Source organism: Haplochromis burtoni, unplaced genomic scaffold (assembly GCF_018398535.1).
Source record: "Haplochromis burtoni strain Fernald_Lab_line unplaced genomic scaffold, NCSU_Asbu1 Contig_45, whole genome shotgun sequence".
In the NCBI taxonomy this organism is placed as follows: domain Eukaryota; kingdom Metazoa; phylum Chordata; class Actinopteri; order Cichliformes; family Cichlidae; genus Haplochromis; species Haplochromis burtoni.
In genome coordinates, this window is record NW_024582406.1 from 1,417,808 (window position 1) to 1,438,231 (window position 20,424).

The 20,424-nt window shown below is 40.4% G+C and overlaps 1 protein-coding gene across 1 annotated transcript; it reads right to left on the reverse strand.

Annotated features, from left to right (window-relative positions):
* Positions 1-5,892: 5,892 nt before the first annotated feature.
* On the reverse strand, positions 5,893-14,412 carry ldlra (low density lipoprotein receptor a). Its single transcript, XM_005926692.3, has 18 exons — positions 14,144-14,412; positions 11,634-11,759; positions 11,407-11,529; positions 10,943-11,323; positions 10,713-10,835; positions 10,511-10,633; positions 10,277-10,396; positions 9,947-10,072; positions 8,901-9,072; positions 8,590-8,817; positions 8,385-8,503; positions 8,131-8,270; positions 7,859-8,000; positions 7,476-7,619; positions 6,988-7,332; positions 6,805-6,885; positions 6,559-6,716; positions 5,893-6,416 (listed from the first exon to the last, which is right to left on the reverse strand). The coding sequence occupies exons 1-18, from the start codon at positions 14,199-14,201 to the stop codon at positions 6,360-6,362; spliced, it is 2,766 nt and encodes a 921-aa protein (XP_005926754.1). The 5' UTR covers positions 14,202-14,412; the 3' UTR covers positions 5,893-6,359.
* Positions 14,413-20,424: the final 6,012 nt, after the last annotated feature.

A 20,424-nucleotide genomic window follows, 5' to 3' on the forward strand; every position in this document is an offset into this window, starting at 1 on the left:
AACTTGATTAGCTTGACAGACTGGTGGGTGGAGGTGCAGCAGTTGGTGTACAGGGAGAAGAGCAGGGGAGAAAGAACACAGCCCTGAGGGGAGCCAGTGCTGATGGTCCGGGAGTCCGAGACATTCTTTCCCAGCCTCACATGCTGCTTCCTGTCCGTCAGGAAGTCAGTGATCCACCGGCAGATGGGATCAGGCACATTCATCTGGGAAAGTTTGCCTTGGAGATGGTCTGGATGATGAAAGAACAAGAACAAAAAAGAACAAAAATGAAAGAACTAATGATGGATCATTTGTTCTTTCATTTTTACCTGAATGTTGTTCCTGGGTTTAATATCGGCACATGCACATATGACAAAATAAGCAGCTTCTCTCATTCCATTTCAAACAGGACAGTAGCAACAACAGTAGGCTAAAACAATTTTAAGTTTTAGATTTTAAATAGGCTGCATAATTTTCAATGGGAGCAACAGGACGGTCAGCTAGAAAGAAACATGGTCTGACTCCTACCTAACTATATAAAGAGTAACTGAAGGTTAAATGCAGCTAATATGTCCTGTTTTAAGTCAGGCACTTGTATGCTTTTTATATTTTTAGTAGTGTGTCACACAAACAGCAAATATTGTCAAAAAAAGTAAGAAATCTTTGGGGGTGCTTTGAAGCACCCCCAAAAATGGGCTAAAATCGCCCCTGATGTCAGCTCTTCTGTAAGTACATATTTTGTGTACCTATTTGGACTGCGTGGCCTACATTTTTACATCATATTGATTATATTGTATTTTTGAATAGTTTCCCGTTTAAAGGAATTTACATCTATGCTGCTTTATTCACCAGATTATGTTTGTTCTAACAGAAGTAACATTGCAGACATGTCCATAAGCTACACTAGTGTTCAAATGCTTTGCTAAAACATTGAAAAGTAACAGAAAATTGCAAAGAGCCATGATTTGGAAAGGAACTTTACACAGTTACAGATAAAAAGTCTTTAAAAATAATATGCATGAAATCTACTGGGCTCAAAAATCGTCCCAAACTCAGACAAATGTTCAAAAAGTTTGAGGGTAAAGCAACTGTTTATGACTCAACAACAGAAAATGCATAAATGGATACCATCAAAACATAAATAATACTTCTGTGGAGCAAAGTTAGTTTAAACAAAAAACGGTGAGAGAAGTTACTGAACAGGATGGAGGAGGGCAAGACTGTGTGAAATATGAGGCTGTTCTGATATGTTGTTGTTTCTTCTTTTGGATTTGATATTTTCCTTTCCAAAATAATTAAGTTACTGAATAAGAGAAAACCTTTTGATGAAGCCTAAAGATAAAAAAAAAAAAGTAGAGTGTTTGTTGCTTTCTGTTTATCTTTCTACAAAGCAGTCAGTGTAATTCATTAAACCTAATGTTTAACCTCAGGTTTACAATGGCCCTACGACATGGTTAGATATTAAGTCCACTAACATTTACTATATTAATGATTTCTCACAGGTGACTCATAGGATAGAGTTGCAAATCTTACCCAATGTCATTGTAACGTACATATACTCTCATAAGAGGCTGAACTGACAGGTAAAGCTTCTAAATATGAAGCTAACAGCAATATCTTACATTAAATATTTTAGCTAGACAAAAAAGGGTAATTTATACAGTTAATGAAGTTTTATATCTCCCCAATTCTTAGTATACAAATACTAACAGAAAATAGTCATTATAACTAAAGCTTAGACAAATGATTGGTTGTAAAGTGCAGACATTATCTTGTATGATTTACTTCAAATACACATTTGAGCTAGCTGTGTTTTATGTTTCTTGCTTGTTTCTATTCCTATTCCACAATGTTTTAGAGGCAAATATTGTACTTCATTACATTCATCTGAAAGCTTTAGCTTTCAGTTACTTTTACAAATGAAGGAATTTGAACACAAATCATTATGAGAGAATAAATGAGGTTTTGTTATAACAAATTCTGTTATAAGTATTGCTCAAACAAATAGTAAATAAACAAATCAGGAAAAAGACTGACTAAATAGACTTTCAGCTATTTGCATACTGTTTGAGGATATGTGATATTTTTGCTATTTTCAGAAAAAGAGCTTCACCCAAACCAACAATTAAAATAGCACTCATACAGTGATGCATGGACTGGACTGGTTCTTATACTCTACCTGAGCACTGAGTACTTTATACAACTTGCCTCATTGCTTTTTTATAAGTAATTCTAATTTATTTAAAAGTATACAGCGGTTATAAGAGATCCTGTTTTCATGTCTGATAAAATACCCACGAATCATTCAAAAAAAGGAAATAAATTTAAGTTTTAGGCATCGACAGCACTCCTGACACAAAATGTTTTTTAAAAACTTTAAAGTCGATGCACTTCTTATTATTGTTAACAATGCTGATAAATTTGCTGTCTGGTGAACAGTGTGTGCCTTTCAAATATGGGTTGTGTGTCTCCAAAAAACACGATCTGAGCAAAGGTCAGTGTTTGGTCCAGGAACTGTCTGCCCAGCTGACGGAGTTTGTTTACTCAGTATCAGGTGAGCAGTAATGTCATATCCCAACCCACTCAGGGACAACATCCCTTAAGCATTCGGTGTTTTTATAGGAACCATCGGTCAAATTTGTCATATGAATAATATTTAACCCTAATTAATGGAGTTATGTAAAAGTAGCCATCCTGTTTATGCGACCACAGACACAAAACATGAAACATAACGAGTCACACGGCAGAAAGGCGCTTGAACTTATACATGTTCATCTGTGGAAGAAACTAAAAGAATCACAGTGGTTAAATTAATGATTAATGATCAGAAGGTATTTAGATAAAACCTTTATTTAGAAAACAGAACAAACCGTATTGTTTCCCAACAGCACGGAGTCTGGGACGATGTGTGCCCGATGTCAGCTCAGGAAATTGGCCCACACTGGATGAATTAATGATGTAATATGTTCATAATAACGCACACTACGGCACTTCCTCTGAGGAACATCTGACAGTCTGCTTGTTTTCGCATCCCTGTGTGGCTCTGTGTTTACCCACGTGTCTTTAGCATCTTCTGGCTCCTGTTATCAGCTCTGCACTTCGCTGCTACTCAGCCTTGAACCTTGCACATGTCTGCTGATGGATTTGACCGCTCGTGGACAGAGCTGTACTCGGTCACTGTTGTTGTGACTTAGTCCCACAGCTGATTTAGAATACTTAGAAGCATACCTCCCTACATCTGCTCACTCTTCTACAAATACAGATAAGCTCGCTAATTAATTAAATTACTTCAATTCACTGTAGTAGCCTACTAAGTTTAACGATGCGAACGTTACACAGATTAAGTATTTCTTAATCATTTAACATCATAAAGTTTCTCTTACAAAATACTTTAAGCTCTTATACCGGTGTTATTATCTACCGATTTAATTTGACACAAATAAACAAAAGATTGTAAAGTTGTTTTTTTTCTATTTGTGGGCGTGTTGGAGAATTTCGGAGAATAGTGGGGTGTCGCTTTTGGCTTTGACGCGGACTTTCTACGAAATGGGTCTTGTTTTCAACTGACCTAAATAGCAGCCTCAGCACAGCAAAAATAAAAAATAAAAAAACCACCCATGTTTTCAGCCGGATTCGCTTATAAAAACAATGACAACACTGAGAATGTGAAGCACACAGTCGTGGTAAAAAAGAAAACACATTCTCTTTTAATTCTCAGATTTTACCTATGGAGCAAAATAAAAATGTCTCCTACCATTTCTTAAGATTAGGAAAATACAACCTCAGGTGAATATCAACGCGTGCCATCCTGCACTGTGTCAGTATTTCATTCACCCAAAATGTGTCAACAGTTATGTAGACTCCATGATTCAGTAGCTTCTAGATCGACTTTTAACAGCATTAACTTGTAGCAGTCATTTGTTGTGTCTCACATTGTTATGAAGAAATTTGCTTCTTTGCAACGTTGCTTCAGTTCATTCAGGTTTGCAGGGATTTATTTATACACAGCTCTCTTAATATCCCTCCACGGCAGTTCAACAACATCTGTAATTTTGTCAATACAGAGATAACTGATTTCACAATAAATATAAGCATTTATTTCTGTACAGTAAATGTTTAAAGGATGAAACAATATTAACAACAACGGTTAGGAGCAAATATGTACATTTTTATGAACATTGTATTTACAGCCTTAGTTCGCACCGTCACTCAGTGTATGGCTTTATTTCCACCCATGACTATTTTTCAGCTTGAAATCCAGATAACAGACATTAACCCACACGATATTATAGTCTTTAGCATAACCACACTTGCAGGTACAGTGCTTAACACATTTATTAGATCACCTGTGATAAAACAACCCAGCTCCCACAAATATTTTAGAAATCTGTCAATCTAAACATTAATATTGTTATTTATCAGGCAAATAACACATTGAATTTATGTTTTTATATGCAAAAATGATTTTTCCAATTACAAATACTGATAATTTAGAGCAGCTGTGGCATTAAAACCTTCCGTTCAATCGTGCTCTTTTAAAGTTGTTAAGCACTGTAACACTGCCTAACACCATCTCACATGCTGTAAATATGCATATATACAAATCCACTCAGTAGCACCAACATAAACATGTGAACAAAATCTGTAGAAAAAAAAAGAAACTCAACAATACAAATATATGATAATAAACCACAAAGGAAATCTGTCTGGACACGTGGCATTCTTTTGTCAGCGATGCTGGTATAAGGCAGCCGGTCCTGAGGGAGCACTTAAATACACATGTGACTTGGTACAGAGCACTATACACTCCGCTTTTGGTCACATGTGTCTGAATCAATGCTTTTCAGCCTTTCAGGAATGTACTACACCCCATGAGGGATCTACATGCAAAAAAAAAAAAATTAAAGATGCCTCTCTAGCGCAGACATTGGACAGCTGAAAAGGCACACTGAGGCACAAACTCGTAGTGTCCTGAGATTCTTTTCTAGGTAAATGGAAGCGGTACCATTAGGTTGTTTTGGACTATATTTCTGCACAACACTAAGGCAGATTGTATGACGTATGATGACTTATCAGTCTGACATACTGAGGTCACACTAGGGTCACAATGGCGCATGTAACTCCCAGTGTTGCCCCCATAATATTACATGTGTCAAGAGGTAGAGCAGGTCATCTAGAAATTGTAAAGTTGGTAGTTCCATTATTGGCTGCTCCGCCTGCATCCTAAATATCCTTGAGCAAGACCAAGTTGCTCTCTGATGCATGTATGAATGTTAGATAGCGCTTCTGCATAGAAGCAGTGCTCGTATGAATGGGTGAATGAGGCATGTTTAGCATTTACATTCGCCTGCTGCATACTCAACTCTAAAGAAAAACTATAATCTGTTACTATCTGCAGTTTAGATTAGCTTAGCATAAGATAGCAAACCATTCCCTGGTTTTGCACAGAAGTAGCAATCACCTTGCTAATTTTACTACATAACACCTGTAAGGTGCTGACACGTCACTTTTCAGTTTTGTTTTTATACGAACTTAAGAAAAAAGCTCTAGAGATGATTTTCCTGTTTGACAAAGCTAGGCTAGCTGCTTTCGCCTGATTCCAATCATTATGCTAAACAAAGTTAGCAACTCAGGAGGCAAAAGCTAAACATTTGGTTACAGAAAATAGACTATTTCCTGAAACTGTTGTTTATCGGGGCGATCGTGGCTCAAGAGTTGGGAGTTCGCCTTGTAATCGGAAGGTTGCTGGTTCGAGCCCCGGCTTGGATAGTCTCGGTCGTTGTGTCCTTGGGCAAGACACTTCACCCGTTCCCTACTGGTGGTGGTCAGAGGGCCCGGTGGCGCCAGTGTCCGGCAGCCTCGCCTCTGTCAGTGCGCCCCAGGGTGGCTGTGGCTACAATGTAGCTTGCCATCACCAGTGTGTGAATGGGTGGATGACTGGATATGTAAAGCACTTTGGGGTCCTTAGGGACTAGTAAAGCGCTATATAAATACAGGCCATTTACCATTTTAAATGATAAGTAGTGCAAGATGTAATATTATCAAAAGCAGGCAAGTGGCTTGAAAGATGACACAGTTACACTGCCAGCAAAGCAGTTATAATAACAACTAAAAATGATCAACATCAAGGACTTCTCAATCTGATGATCGGGTATGTTTTGGTGAGTAATGAAGAAAAAAATGTACGCCTTGATAAGAAAAAAAAATTAACTGGTATTTTCACAGTAGAACGTCTATGTATCTTTGAGGATATAGTGGTTTAAGGTTGTCACATACAGGCTTTGATCACCATATCTTTGTGCTGCGTGAGGTAACAATGCTAAACGATGAAGAAGGTAGCTTATCATTAAGGCACCTCCTTCCACTCTGCTCATCATTTTTCAGTTCTCTGCAAAGACCGGATTGTCTGCCTCTTCATGCAAACTCACAACTTGTCTCTGTGAGGAATGCAAAGAAAAAATAAAGTTAGAAATAAAGATGCAAAATGGATACTGCAACAAAACAAGGTTTAACAGCATTTTTTTACATTTAGATTAATATTAATATTTATATTGTAGAATTACCACCTTTTAGACTTACTTTTGGGTATGAGTAACCATCAAGCCTCCTCCAAATGTGCACCTGCTCCTCAGTGGTTTTTTGATAAACGGGGTTGTCAAAGTGAATTGTGTTGGTGTTCTTCAGCCTGTAGTTCCTCCAGAGCAGAACGCCACCAACAGCCACCAGAGCGATGATCGCTATTTGATGGAAACGGATGCCGAGGCTAGTTACACATGATGTCAGTACTGGGTTTTCAGTGAATGAGCAAAAGCTTAAAGAGCTTACCAAGAGGTAGTATAACGTAAAGTGCTATTGGGGTGGTAGACACAGTCTCGGTTAGCACTTCAGCAAATTCAGGTCGGATATCTAATGCAAAGGTAAGCACAATATTTTAAGTTAGTGATACATAGAGCTGAACCTGTTATCTGAAATCTGCAAAACAACTCTCTTGGCACTTTGGCAACTCACTTGGAGAGGTGACTGGAGCTTGAGTGGTGGTCTGGGAGACTTTAGGATTTCCTGGCTGGGGTGAAGGCATCCTTTGTTGGGGTGTGGTGGACCTGAATGGAGGACTGGTAAGCCGTAGCACTGGTCTGGCGACAGTGCTGGGAGTTAAGACCGGCACTGTAGTAGTTGTGTGAAACTTAGGCTTCACTATGGTCCTGGGTGTAGTCCTGAGTATGGTCCTCGGTGTGGTCCTGGGTGTAGTCCTGAGTATTGTTCTCGGTGTGGTGCTGGGTGATACTGGTAGCAGATAAGGAGGACTTGTGGCTGGAACTTGAGGTAGCCCAGTAGCTTCAGGTGTTGGCACAGCTAGTAAAAAGAAACAGGAGGCAGGGAGTCAGGTAAAGGCTGCTTGATCGACTTAAATATTGTACTTATATTATTATATATTATGCACATATAACATTGTAGCAACTATTTTATCGTGATTCGTATTACTATTGCTAGCATACCTGGTACACATGTCCTCATATCCCTGGCTAGCGTCATGTTATCTGGACAGACACAGGTATATTTGGGGGGATGTCTTCCTATTTGAGGAGCTGCCAGGCACAGGAATTCACAACCACCATTGAACACCTGACACCAGTCTCTTCCTGCAATGGGAAAAAAAAAAAAAAAGAACAGTGGAATCTTTGGAATGTACGCTTTGGATGATAGCTTCCACTCTCATGCTAAACAAAAGTGAATGAGCTGGGCTAAGCACCCAACTAATAGATGCAAATCTCACTGTTTAGCTGACAATATTTCTAATATCAATATAGAAAAAGCAAGCCCCGACTTAACTTCATCTTATCTTTAAAAAATAAGTCTTTTAGTACTGTAACTCTCTTACCAGCAGGTTGTTTGAGGTTATGGAACAGAATAATGTCTTCTGGTGACGATAGGTGCTCCGCCAGCGGCACAATGTCCTCACCAGTCAGTCTGTTGGCGCTGAGGATGGCGCTGTTACTCACATCTGTCCAGAACACTTTTTCCTGCAAACACAGAAACAGTTAAGATTGAATATTTGAGATATGATAAACACCACAGTTTACATGTGCAGCGAGTTGTTTATGAGATGTACTGGTCATGGGTCTCTGGGTTTATCAGCTGGTAAATTGGTACCTCAAATACAGCAAGCCCCAGTGGGTGAGCGAGTTTGTGTTCATCAATGATGAGGGTGCGTCGACCACCGCCCTGAACATCGATACTGGAGAGGGTGTGCAGCTTAGAGTCCACCCAGTATAGCCGCTGGTTTAGCAAGTCTGGGGAGGAAGTGGGTTGGGGAAAGTTAGACTAGAGTGAACACTGGTGTTAACGTTTACATGAATAAATAATCAAAAACTTGAAACTGAAGAGACATGAGTGCTTGAGTTTACCGAGTGTGATGCCATTAGGCCACACGATGTTGTCAGTGACCAGTGCGGTGCGGTCTCCTCCATTAAGACCTGCCTTCTCAATCTTAGCTGGATTCCCCCAGTCGGTCCAGTAAACAAAACTGGAATGTGAAAAAAATAGTTCTGTTACGTACGCGTAACACAAACAATATAGGCATCACTGCTATTACCCGTGCTATTAGCTTACTTGCTTTGGGGGTCTACCACAATAGCGCGGGGTTTCGATAAGTCCTGGTGGAAGAGGGTTTTACGTCGGCTACCGTCAGCAGTTACAACTGAGACCGTGCCACGAACGCTGTCGGTCCAATAGAGGTTACCATGGACCCAGTCCAAGGCAATTCCCTCAGGAGCATCGATGTCATTACCGATCACGATGTGGTGTTGAGTGGAGTCTTCAGCCGAGTTCATTGGAGTTCTGGGTAGAAAGTAAAAACAAGTGTCAAATAAGAGTATCATGAACAAAAAGAATATTTTCGCTCCGGTTTCATTCCTGCTCACCTGTAGATTTTCTTCTGGGATATGTCTGACCAGTAGATCTCTTTGGTGGCTATGTTCATGTCGAGCGCCACGACGTTCTTTAGGCGAGGGATTACTCTCGTGTATTCACTTTTGTCCAGAGTCATCTTTCTGACCTCATGATGGTTAGTGAAGAAAAGGTAGGCTATTGTTCCTACAAGGACAGAATGAGGTATATTTTATTTTGCAGTTTCCTATTTAAGTAAAAGTGAAATTAAATGATACTAATTAGTGCTGTCAGCGTTAATCTCGTTAAAATGACATTAACGCCATAACTACATTAACGCGGCAAATCTCTGTTAGCGAGTTAGCGCGGATCACCCTGTGCGTGGGGCTGGACAGCGCTAACGAGCTAACCGTGCTAACAGAGAACTGCCGCGTTAATGCGGTTATAGCGTTAACGTCATTTTAACGAGATTAATGCTGACAGCACTAATACGAATACAATATGTATCCTAGCTTTGGAAGATAAGTGGTGGCGTTCTAGGAATATAATTAATACAATTTTGCCACTTAAACAGCATTCATGCGAAAGAGAGCAAGAGAGCTAAAAAGCTTGCTAGCTTTAACTGATAAACTGAATTTGATTACTTCTGGCTCAAAAAAAGAAAAAAAAAGGCTGCTAATGAGCATAAATGAAAGGCTTCGTGCTAATCCACAGACAAGTTAGTGATGTCATGGTATCTTTTTACATCTTTTATATACAGTCTGCACCTTCTACTTGTGACACTGTGTGAAATATAAACTCTGTTTTCTTATAGAAAAAGTGCCAAAAATCTAATTTTATTTCTATTCTAACACAATCTTATTTATATCTATGGACATTCAACAAAACAAATACCAAATGCATAATTATCTTTATACAAATAAATCTAATTTTATGCTTAAAAAGGACTTTAATGATCCTTAACCCCCACCCCCCGAAGTGTAACAGCGAAACGGTTTAGTCATCAAGTTTAAACATTTAATGATTACACAACAACACAAGAGAACAGCATGGGCAGAACACAGAGAGCTCGAATACTTACCAATGGCCTTGCAGTGTTTAGTTGCTTGGTCAACTTGGTAACCCTCCTCACACTCACATTTGTAGCTGCCCATCTGATTGATGCAGATTTGACTGCAGGTGTCTGGGTTGGCACACTCGTCGATATCTTAGTCGAATGAAAAGAGAAATGTCTTTAAAATTCAATGAACCGGGAGTCCGAGCATGTCGAGTCACTGTGTACACATGGAATTACGAGATCCTTCTTTATCTAAAAGCGCAGCCAGTAAAAGGGTCAAAAGTAAATAGATTATTAGCACCGTTTGTTAATCTGGTTGAAGTTTACATTTTTTACTGTAATAGTGTGGCCTACCTTCACAGCGCCTTGTGTCAACTAGGCTGTATCCAGGGGGACATAAGCACTCATAACCGATCTTCAGGTCTTTGCAAATATGAGAGCACCCGCCATTGTTGTACAGGCACTCATTGGAGTCTGAAGGAAGAAGACAAAGGATCTTTTTCATTGGAATTCATAAAGTATAGTAAATCTTATTAAAAGCACAAAAAAGTAGAAATAATCAGACAGTTATTTATGAGGGGTACTCACCACATTCCCTAAGAGGTTCATCTGACCAATCCCTGCAGTCACGTTTCTTATCGCACACCTTCTCCATACTAATGCACTCTCCGCTGCGGCATTTAAACAGGGTTGGGCCCTCACAGTGGGTCGCTGTGTATAGACATAAAAGACGAGTTCAGCAAAAATAGATTAGAGATTCACACGGCTGTCCAAAAGGTGGGACTCATACCATTCACACAGCCAATCTCATCGCTCATGTCCCTGCAGTCATATTGATGGTTGCACTGCAGGCTCCCATGGATGCAAGTACCATCGCCGCATTCAAACTCGTCAGGAGAACAGGTGGCATGAGCTAGGGGGATGAAAAGGACAAGAGATTGTAAGAAATAGCAGCGCTAATGAATTCATAAAAAGGGACAAAGAGATAGTTTAAAAAAAAAATAAAAAATTCATAATTACAGCAGTTAGCTTCATCTGATTGATCAAGGCAGTCAGCCTGTCCATCACACTTCCAGCTAACATGGATGCACTCTCCACTGCCACAACGCCACTCCATCGAGGAGCAGTGATGAATGCTCACGAGGTCAGGGGTCTTTGTCCCGCAGGTTTCGGGCCACTCATCCGAGCCGTCGGTGCAGTCGCGGTCCCCGTCGCAGGCCCACAGGTGTGGAAGGCAAACTGTGTTGTTGCACTGGAAGGAAGCGGAACTGCAGGTGACGGGCGGGCAGGATTCCTCGTCGCTGCCGTCCTCGCAGTCCAGGTCGTCATCACACACAAAGGAGGACGACACGCACTGGCCGCTCTTGCAGCGGAACTCTGACCCCGTGCACTGCTTGGCCGCTGACAGGTCGATCAGAACAAGGAAGCAACATTAGCGAACGTAGGAAGCTGGGTAATGCATGGGGCTCTGAACTCGGACTTACCACAATTCACCTCATCAGCTCCATTCTCACAGTCCGCTTTACCATCGCAGTGCCACGTGCTCGGGATGCACTGGTTAAGACGCCCTGCACAGCTGAACTCTGTTGGTTTGCATGTTTTGACCGCTGGAAGTGGCACAACAAAGAAAATCTTAACTGTGGTCTTGGATTGCGGGATTGTGGAAGCACCAAAGAAAGTCCATTCACAGATCAGGTCACGGAGTACTCACCACAGGTACCAGGAAGTTCATCTGTGCCATCTCCGCAGTCATCAGAGCCATCGCACACCCACCTCAGTGTGATACATCTCCCATTCCCACACTGGAACTGGTTGGTTCCACATGTTATCAGTGCATCTGTGAAAGACGGACATAAAAATAAAAAAAAACAGTTCAAAAAAATTATTTGTTTATGAAGCTGCTACACCTCACACACCATTTTTTACTGGGAGCTCTAAACTCTACACTCCACGCCACACGATCCATCACACAACCATTAGCAAAATTAGCATGTTAGGTAATTAGCAGCAACACCAAATACAGTTTAGGCTAGACCTCATGCTGAGGATAGGTGTGTAAAATGTAATATCATTCAAACACAATAAATATAAAGAAAATCCAATAGCAGTTGAAGGTTATACAGGTGGACGAACCCAGTGACAGACTAACGCAGAGCCACATCAACAGCGTGGCTAAAAGTATTTCTGTTGTTGGAGTAGAAATATCAGGTAATCCCGAGAGATTTGGTGTCAGCTCACTAGTGCATCAGTGTTATTTAGAGAAAAGATAAATGGCTAATCTAGTTACAGCATGTATGTGAGTAGGACAGGGTGCCTTTATCAGGGATATGCTGATGTAGTCAGTTCATAATCGCAGTTGGAAGCTTCAGGCATTTATGGTTCCTGGTAGAAAAAGAACTGAAGGCACAAACTCTTCCTCTAAAACCTCATCTTTAATGGAAGCACTAAAGCTTCTGAGCTAGAAGAACCAATCAGAGTGCATATGAATGTAACAGAAATTCACAAGGGCTGGTAGTTTAGGCCTTTCCTACTTCTAGCCTCTGAAACTTTGAAATAACCAGCTTTATATAAGAAACCAACAGTCTGCGTCTAACTACGGATTCCAAAATGTACATTTTCATATGTGTGTCCCCCATAAGAGCAGCTCAATGAAAGCTAATCATAAATTATGTATGCTTACATACACATCTCATGCATAGTAAATCATAATGGACTCTTAGGAGAAGTCAAACAGCTGGTGTTTACGCGGTCATCAAATAAGGTGACGGCTTTCCTTGAGTTTACTCTTGTTGTAGTATTTTTATGACTCCAGATTTGCAAACATCTACACCAGGGAGAGATTAGCTATTCATTTTTATGACACAATATTTATGGCAATGGCAATACTGCCATCGCTATAAAGATAATGATTTATTTCATACTGACAGGCTTCTGAGGATTTCCTCGCAGGTAATAAAACTGTTCTTCTCTCTGAATGTTAAGGCTGCTCAGTGGACTTTTGCTATTTCTGCATCAGCTCTCATTCCCTGAATCCAGTGAAATGTTGGTCAGACCCGCTGGTTATTTACTTAATGGGCTTAAAGTTCAGACCTTGAAAGACAAAGTGGACCGAATGACTGGGTTATTGATTGAGTGCAAATCAACAACATGTGCCCATATGACTGTTTTTTTGTTTGTTTTTTTGGGGGGGGGGTTGCCAGTCTCTGACATCCGATGTATGTCAGTCACTGACCCTGATGTTAAATAAGATGCCCCTTAGTGCTCAGACTTAAACTTATATTAACACACCTTTAAAAATGAATAAGATCTAACGTATCTGCATCACAGAGACAGAAATTTGGAACTTTTAAGCACAAGGCTTCTTTGTGACTGTTGAGGAAATGCGGAAGGGCGACAACCAGTTCCGACATGTTCCTGTCACACTACTTTCTCGAACTAGTATGTTGGGAACAGGTGTGACTGTGTGGCTTTCAAAGCTTTGAGAAATTCAGCCTGAAGATGACTGTGGTTTGGGATGATCTGGAGAGAATCCAGTCAGTTTCACGGTATCTGGCATTCCACCCTCCTGCAAACAGGGAGGATATTGTAGGGAGTTTATGTGCACCTGTAATTCATCCAAATCTGATTCAGAACAGCCCGGGGTGTTTGCACGTTTGGGGTTTTGCGCAAAAGGCGCTCTTTCTGAATCACTATGAATGACAGCGGCTTTCAAAACCGGCTCTTCAGGAACCCCACCTGACACTTTTAACAACTCACACAAACACACACACACACACACACACACACACACACACACACTGTTCAAACCTGATTGGCTGCAGAAGCTGCTGCGAGCTGAGCGCCAGTAAATGAAGGCACAAAAATGCAGCTTCATTCAAAAACACACCGGCAAGAAAAGTCAAGGAGAACAATTATATTTAAAATTAAAGGCTGAACAGACACTAATGACGGAAAATATGAACAATGATGATATATGAACGATTTAAAATTTTGATTTTTAAGTGATAAAACAGAAGCCCCTTCAACCATCACCCCCTTCAACCATCACCCCACCCTCCTCAAGTCTTTACATTTAAAGAAAGCGCAAGCGGTAAGATTTGATCCACATATCTTCACTGAACGGCATCAAGCTGGAGCACCACAGCGCACACGCACACACTCTGTAAAAGTAGTCCGGACTGCATAAATTCACAAAGTTTGGATGCAAATCTCAGAACTTACTTGTCTGAAAGACGAGGTTGATGAGAAACAGCAGGGAGGCGCAACACAGCAATCTCATGCTTGGCAGCTGCTCTGGAAGATGCTCCACTGAAAGCCTACACTGATGAGTTTCCAGCCTGTCAGTAACACTGGGGATAGTGGGAATGCTGGGGCACTTGGAACAGTAGTTGCGGTCTGCTTGTTACAGAGATGCTCCTGCTGGAAGTTCTTGATGATGGAGCTCCGCAGACTATAGCTTGTGACAACATCAGAGCCCCTTTCAATGTGGTCCAGGAGCCTGTGGGTGGGATCCGGGGGAGTGGGGAGGGGGCGGGGCCTGGAGTGGTGTGATTTCTGAGGCGCACAACCTCAACAATTGTGAGGCGGAGCTCCGTGCAGATGGGTTTCTACTATGAGTTAACCCTTTCAGTGTTTACGCACACCGGTTTCTTCCCTTGAAGGCAAATTTGGCAATCATGATGGCAACGGGGAGTGTTTAAAGCTCCTCTCTGTGAGAGAGAAATTTATTTATTTATTTATTACAGAATAGAGTCATATCCTCCGGAGAACCAGCATATTCATTAATATCCTCTGTAATGGGCATGTGTTTTTAGTGTAACGTCTTTTGACCTATTTCAGATAGCCTACTAAGTCCTGATGTACTAAACAGAGGACACCCTGGCCTTCCCATTGATTTCTCATGTATTAGTGTGGCCTCCAAAGAGGCAGGAAATCAAACAGTTCAATGGGAAAATTGTTTTTTTTCACCTGTTGTCAGGAGGATATTGTTAGTTTTACTGCCAAATGAAAAAGGTAAATAACTCAGAGCAGCTGTCTAACCACTGGTTTAATGCCAGGACAGGATGGATAATTATGTGTGTGACTGTCTGAAAGTTGGATTCACATTTAATTCCAGCTGTCAAATCCTGAAAATCAAAATCAATCCTTATCTTTTCTTAAAATATTCAGCTTATTTCTAAAATATTTTCCTCAAAGTTGACTCCCCCCCCCTCACAAATCATTTTTCATTATAAAAATGTAAATCTGACAACCAAAATGTAAAATTTCAGCTACACAAAATATCAGATGTTTCTATAATAGTGGTAATAATGAGTGTCAATAAATCTAATGGGGGAAAAAAGTATTTTCATCATTTTAACATTTATATTGTCTAATAAATCTGTACAAAAAAAAAAAAAGAAAAGTCAGAGAGACACACAAAGAACACCAGCACGTGTAGTCACAGCTAAAAGATCCACAAGAGGAATACTGAAAACGAAAAACTAGACAGTCTGCGTCACAGTCACTACATGTGGAAGTGTACAATCAAGTTTGTTGGTGGACATGTAATATAGAGTATGTGTAGCATGAACAGTGTCCATTTAAAGCCTGGGGGAAACCGTGTGCGACACTGTGGGAACAAACTGGTATTAATCTCAGTTTGTGAGTCACAAGAACAGGATCTTTCAGGACCTCTCACACACACACGATATGCGCTAATGGTGGAAAATGGAAAATTATGACAATAACATAAAACCACGTAGTGTCGTAGTTTATTAAGCACAAGCGTCCTGTACTAAACATTTTCTGCCCAGTCCTTCAGACTGAGCCTGCACACCTTTAACCCTGCATTTAATTGCATTGTTTTCAGACCTTTGTTAACTTCCTTGGATGACCTTCTGTCAACAATTTCTGGTTCTTCTTGTCTCCACAACCCTTTTCTCAATCGTCGTTTCTCCCTAAAAACGAACCAAGTTTTCATCTCCAACCCCCCTTTTTTACTTTTACTTTCCTTAAATCTGGTTCTTCCAGATGAAGCAAGTTTTCGGCTTCACCTTTGCTCTGACACCACAGTGGGACAATAGAGAAGTCACAGCTTTTAGCTGTATTAACTATTTCAGACACAGTTTTGTGTGTTCAGCTACACCAGTGGGACTGCTGCCAGAGCGAGGACACATTACTGGATTTTTAAAAAAATGTTGTTATGGCTGGGTGTGGCTCCATGGATCAGTAGTGCACAATAACTACTTTCTTGGCAGAAGATACATTTCTCCTGAAAATAAGATAAGTAACTACAAGCTAAAATATCCTGTAGTACAGGAAGTACAGGAAGTGAGTGATACAAATACATCTCAACAGACAATATTTACAGGGGAACTGCAAAAAGGAAATAGCAACCACAAAAGAGAGTACATAAGTGTGTGAAACCTTCAGTCTTGCTAGCGGCCAGCCGGGAGCAACTTTTTTACACCTGACCAGCTGCTCTTAATGCAAATATCTAATTAGCCAATCACAAGGCAGCAGCTCAATGCATTTAGGCATGCAGACATGGTCAAGATGTTTTGCATCAAACTGAGCATCAGAAAGGGAAAGACAGGGGATTTAGGTGGATTTGAATGTGACACAGTTGTTGGTGCCAGATGGGCTGGTATGAATATTTCAGAAACTACTGAGATGACCACATGACCATCTATGGGGTTTATAGAGGATGGTCTGAAAAAGACAAAACATTCAGCGAGCAGCAGCTCGCTGGGAGAGAAAGCCTTGTTAATGCCAAAAGTCAGAGGAAAATATCCAGACGGGTAAAAGTAATTACAGTCGTTACAAGCAAGATGTGCAGAAGAGCATCTTTGAATGAACAACATGCTGAACCTTGAAGCAGATGGGCCACAGCAGCAGAAGACCACACCCGGTGCCACTCGTGTCAGCTAGGAGCACTCAAAGCTGAGTACAATTTACCTTATGAGTGGAAAGTCACCATCATGTCAACTGGCGGTTTTCTCAGTCAGATCAACTCCACACTTGTGGCATTTCAGAAAACCAGCATGGAGGCAAACAGAATGCTGAACTTAAAGCTTCAAAACAGGACTGCACAAACCAAAGGGGGATATTACAAGGGCTACATCCTTCTGTCATTTGCAGTCTATGGCAGGGACATCGCCCCAACATGCTAACCAAATCAAAACATCGCAGCAAAAGCACAAATGCCCCTGGGCGCAGTAAGAGGAAATAATATCATATGATTAGTAATGCTTAACTAACAGATGAATTAATAAATGAATGAATGTGGTCTGTGTCTGCTGCTCCCTACTTTTTTCACTTTCACTGATTTGTTTTTTAGATTAAGAAATGTATACAATAATCCTCGTATGAATAACAGGTGTATTGGTGTATTTTTCACATAGATAAACATACATGTGAATAAGGCTCGTTGCATAAATGTGCTCACATTTGTATACAGCAGTGAGTGAACAGCCCTGGACACAGGTGCACTGTAAATGTTTATTACTTTATTCATGCAAAATTATACAAAGCTGTATTAGTTATTGGAGGGATGAAGGTACAAACATCTCAAATACATTTCTCAAATATCTCATTTAAATTCTATATTTTGCAGATCCACGAGGAATAGGATTTGTCTGTTGAGGTGAGATCATATTCCTCATTTTTGAAGCCATGGTCTCCTTCCTCCTCTTCTCCCTGGTCTGACAGTAGACAGAGAGTCCTGTACAAGTGTACCACACATATTGTGTGTCTCTGAGCACATACTCTGTGTTTTAATGTATTTCTGTGGTTGGGTTGTCTCCCTCTTGTGTCGGCACCTTCTCCTGAATCTCTCTTATCTGTAGTTTCCCTCAATCTCCTGTTTTTTCCATCACATAACAGACATGATGTGAGGAGAACACAGAGATTTAAGAGGTTACTGTGGTATTATTAAGTAAGTCAAATGATACATTTTTACTAGAATCATGTTTCCTGCCATTTCTTTCTTCCTGTGAGGAGCTGCTTCATGGCCTCTCCTTGGTGAGGTTGATCTGCCAGCACTCTTCTAAGAAAAGACTTTTCTGTGGGGTCCTGGTAATAAACACATTGTATGTTGTTAGATCTGTTTTTTAGGTTCTGGTATTTTTTTTGTAACTTTCTTTCTTGTTGATCTTTTTAGAATTAACGGTATTCCGATGGTCTTCCTTCTGTAGTTTACAGGTTGTTGGCACTGATATTTTGAGCCTGTCTTTAATTGAAGACTCACTCCTTCAAGAATGTCAGAGTCTGAACCCAGAGAGAAAAAGCTTCAACTGTTCACTGTGTCCTGGCGGAAATTTCTAAAACTGTTCCTAACCTTGGCTCCAAGAGACACAGGTCTGTGAAAATGAGACGGTGGAGCACACGTTCACGTTGTCGTGCAAGGAGGCAAATTCAAAAGTATTCCTGCAACTCCTTAAAGCATCTTGAGGAGCAGAAGGAAGAACTGAAACTGAACTGGAAGCTGTGTCAGCCAATCAAAGCGGGAGCTTTTGCCTGACACCTGGCTGAGGGTCTCATGAAAGACGTTAAGGGTGCCTCTTGGCAGCTGGCAGCACCACAGCCACAAAAGGGAACCTCAAGTCTGCTGTGCGTTTTTTCAGATAACATCAAGCCTGTCTATATGGCATGCAGATTATACTCTATCCCCTTAAACAGAGAACAATGAAAGAGAGCTCACACAACTGGAGCTGCATCGGCAGGAAGACCGATTCTGTAATGTATTACAGAATCTTAAAAAACAAGAAGAAGACGTTGTTTTGTTCACTACATGCAATGTAGAGAAGATCAATCCTGCATGAACAGTGACACCACCACCCCAAGCATCAAGACCTCACCAACCAACCGATGAGCACTGAATGAAAACATCAGTGTTAAATTATTTTTTTAGAATTAAACAGCACTTGCTTACTTAATAGGGTACTTACTGCCATATTGTTTTAGTTGCTAACAAACATGCTATATACTGCAGATACTTCCAGTAATGACTCAAAAATCCGATGCTGTAAAAGTTCAAAATGTCATGAAAGCTTATTCTGTTTCTGCAAATCATGTTTCTAGTGACGCCTTGTTCTCTGGATGCAACTGAATGTCTTTGTTCAGGGGAAATTTTCTTTGTGTAAGAATTTCATTTTATACACAAAGAAAATAACGCTGTTAAGCTTGATACTAATTGTAGACTTCGTATGGTGAGTATGTGTGGGGAAATTTCAAACTGCGCTCACAGAGACCGTCTCTATTAGGGTCCCTGAAATCTGTGCTACACCTCAGATTAATATTGTTTTGTAAGAATGACAAAAAGACACAATAAACATTTAGATCTATCTATATGTTGCTAAAAGACGTCAGGCACATTTTTAATGCAACACTGGCAATCTCAAGCACTGACAGGAAGTAGAAAACTAATGGTTTTGGGGTTTTTTTTGCCTACAGTAAATGATATAACACACTGGCAGCAGGGAGGGGAGCTGACACTGAATTAAACATTTTAATTTCTGAATATATTTTCAGAAGATTTTACAATAACTTCAAATATAAATTCCACACACAAACTGCATTTACTGGATTTAATAAGCAACTTCTGATTCTGTTTGTGCTTTGCTGACTTTGAAATATTGTATTTTATATGTAATCTATCAATTTTCTTACTTGCTTGTCCAGTTTAGGGCGGTTGGCAGCTTGGGCCTGTCCCAGCTATGAGAAAGCAAAAGGCAGAGACATACATAAAGATTCACACCTATGGCTGATTTAGAGTTTGGACAGTGAGATGAAACCACAGTACCAGGCACAAAGAGAACATGCAAAGTCCACACAGAAAAGCCCCCTAGTGGATTCTGAACCAGGAAACCTTTTGCTGTGAAGTGACAGAGTGCACGACTTAATACTATTCCACTACTCCTACCCATCCACCCCTTGCTTTAACATCATAATTTAATATTTCTGAATTTCTATAACACCGCCCAAAAGTCTTGAGTCTCCTGTCACTTTCAAATATTTTGCTTCCAAGGAGCCAAATCTTTTGAGAAAAGTTCTCCAGCTTTCTGAAGCTCTTTCAAGGTTCTTTGGACATTGGCTGCTTTTTCACTCGTTTTCAGTCCCGTCCTCGTACCCGGTCATTTCAAAGGAACACTTTTGTTTAAACCACTAAGCCCTGCTCTTCAGAATCATTCAAGCATTAAATATGAACCCAAAAAACCACATTTTAAATAGTATGTCTGGACACTTTGTTGATAGCAACCTGTTTGTAGCAATATGATACCAAAAATCTATTACTGAATAGATTATAAATAGATGCATAGTGAAGCTATTGATGAAAAAAATATCTACAACACATGAACTGTATCTGAAAGTCATGCTTTTAAGAAATGGGAACTAATAAATGTGTTTGATTTTGTGGTTAACCGTCCCAGTGTATAAATACACTCAGAGACAGCCAGGCTTGATAACAACACTTGGTTGTAGGCTAAGTGTGTATTTGAAACAGTGACGACAACAATGAA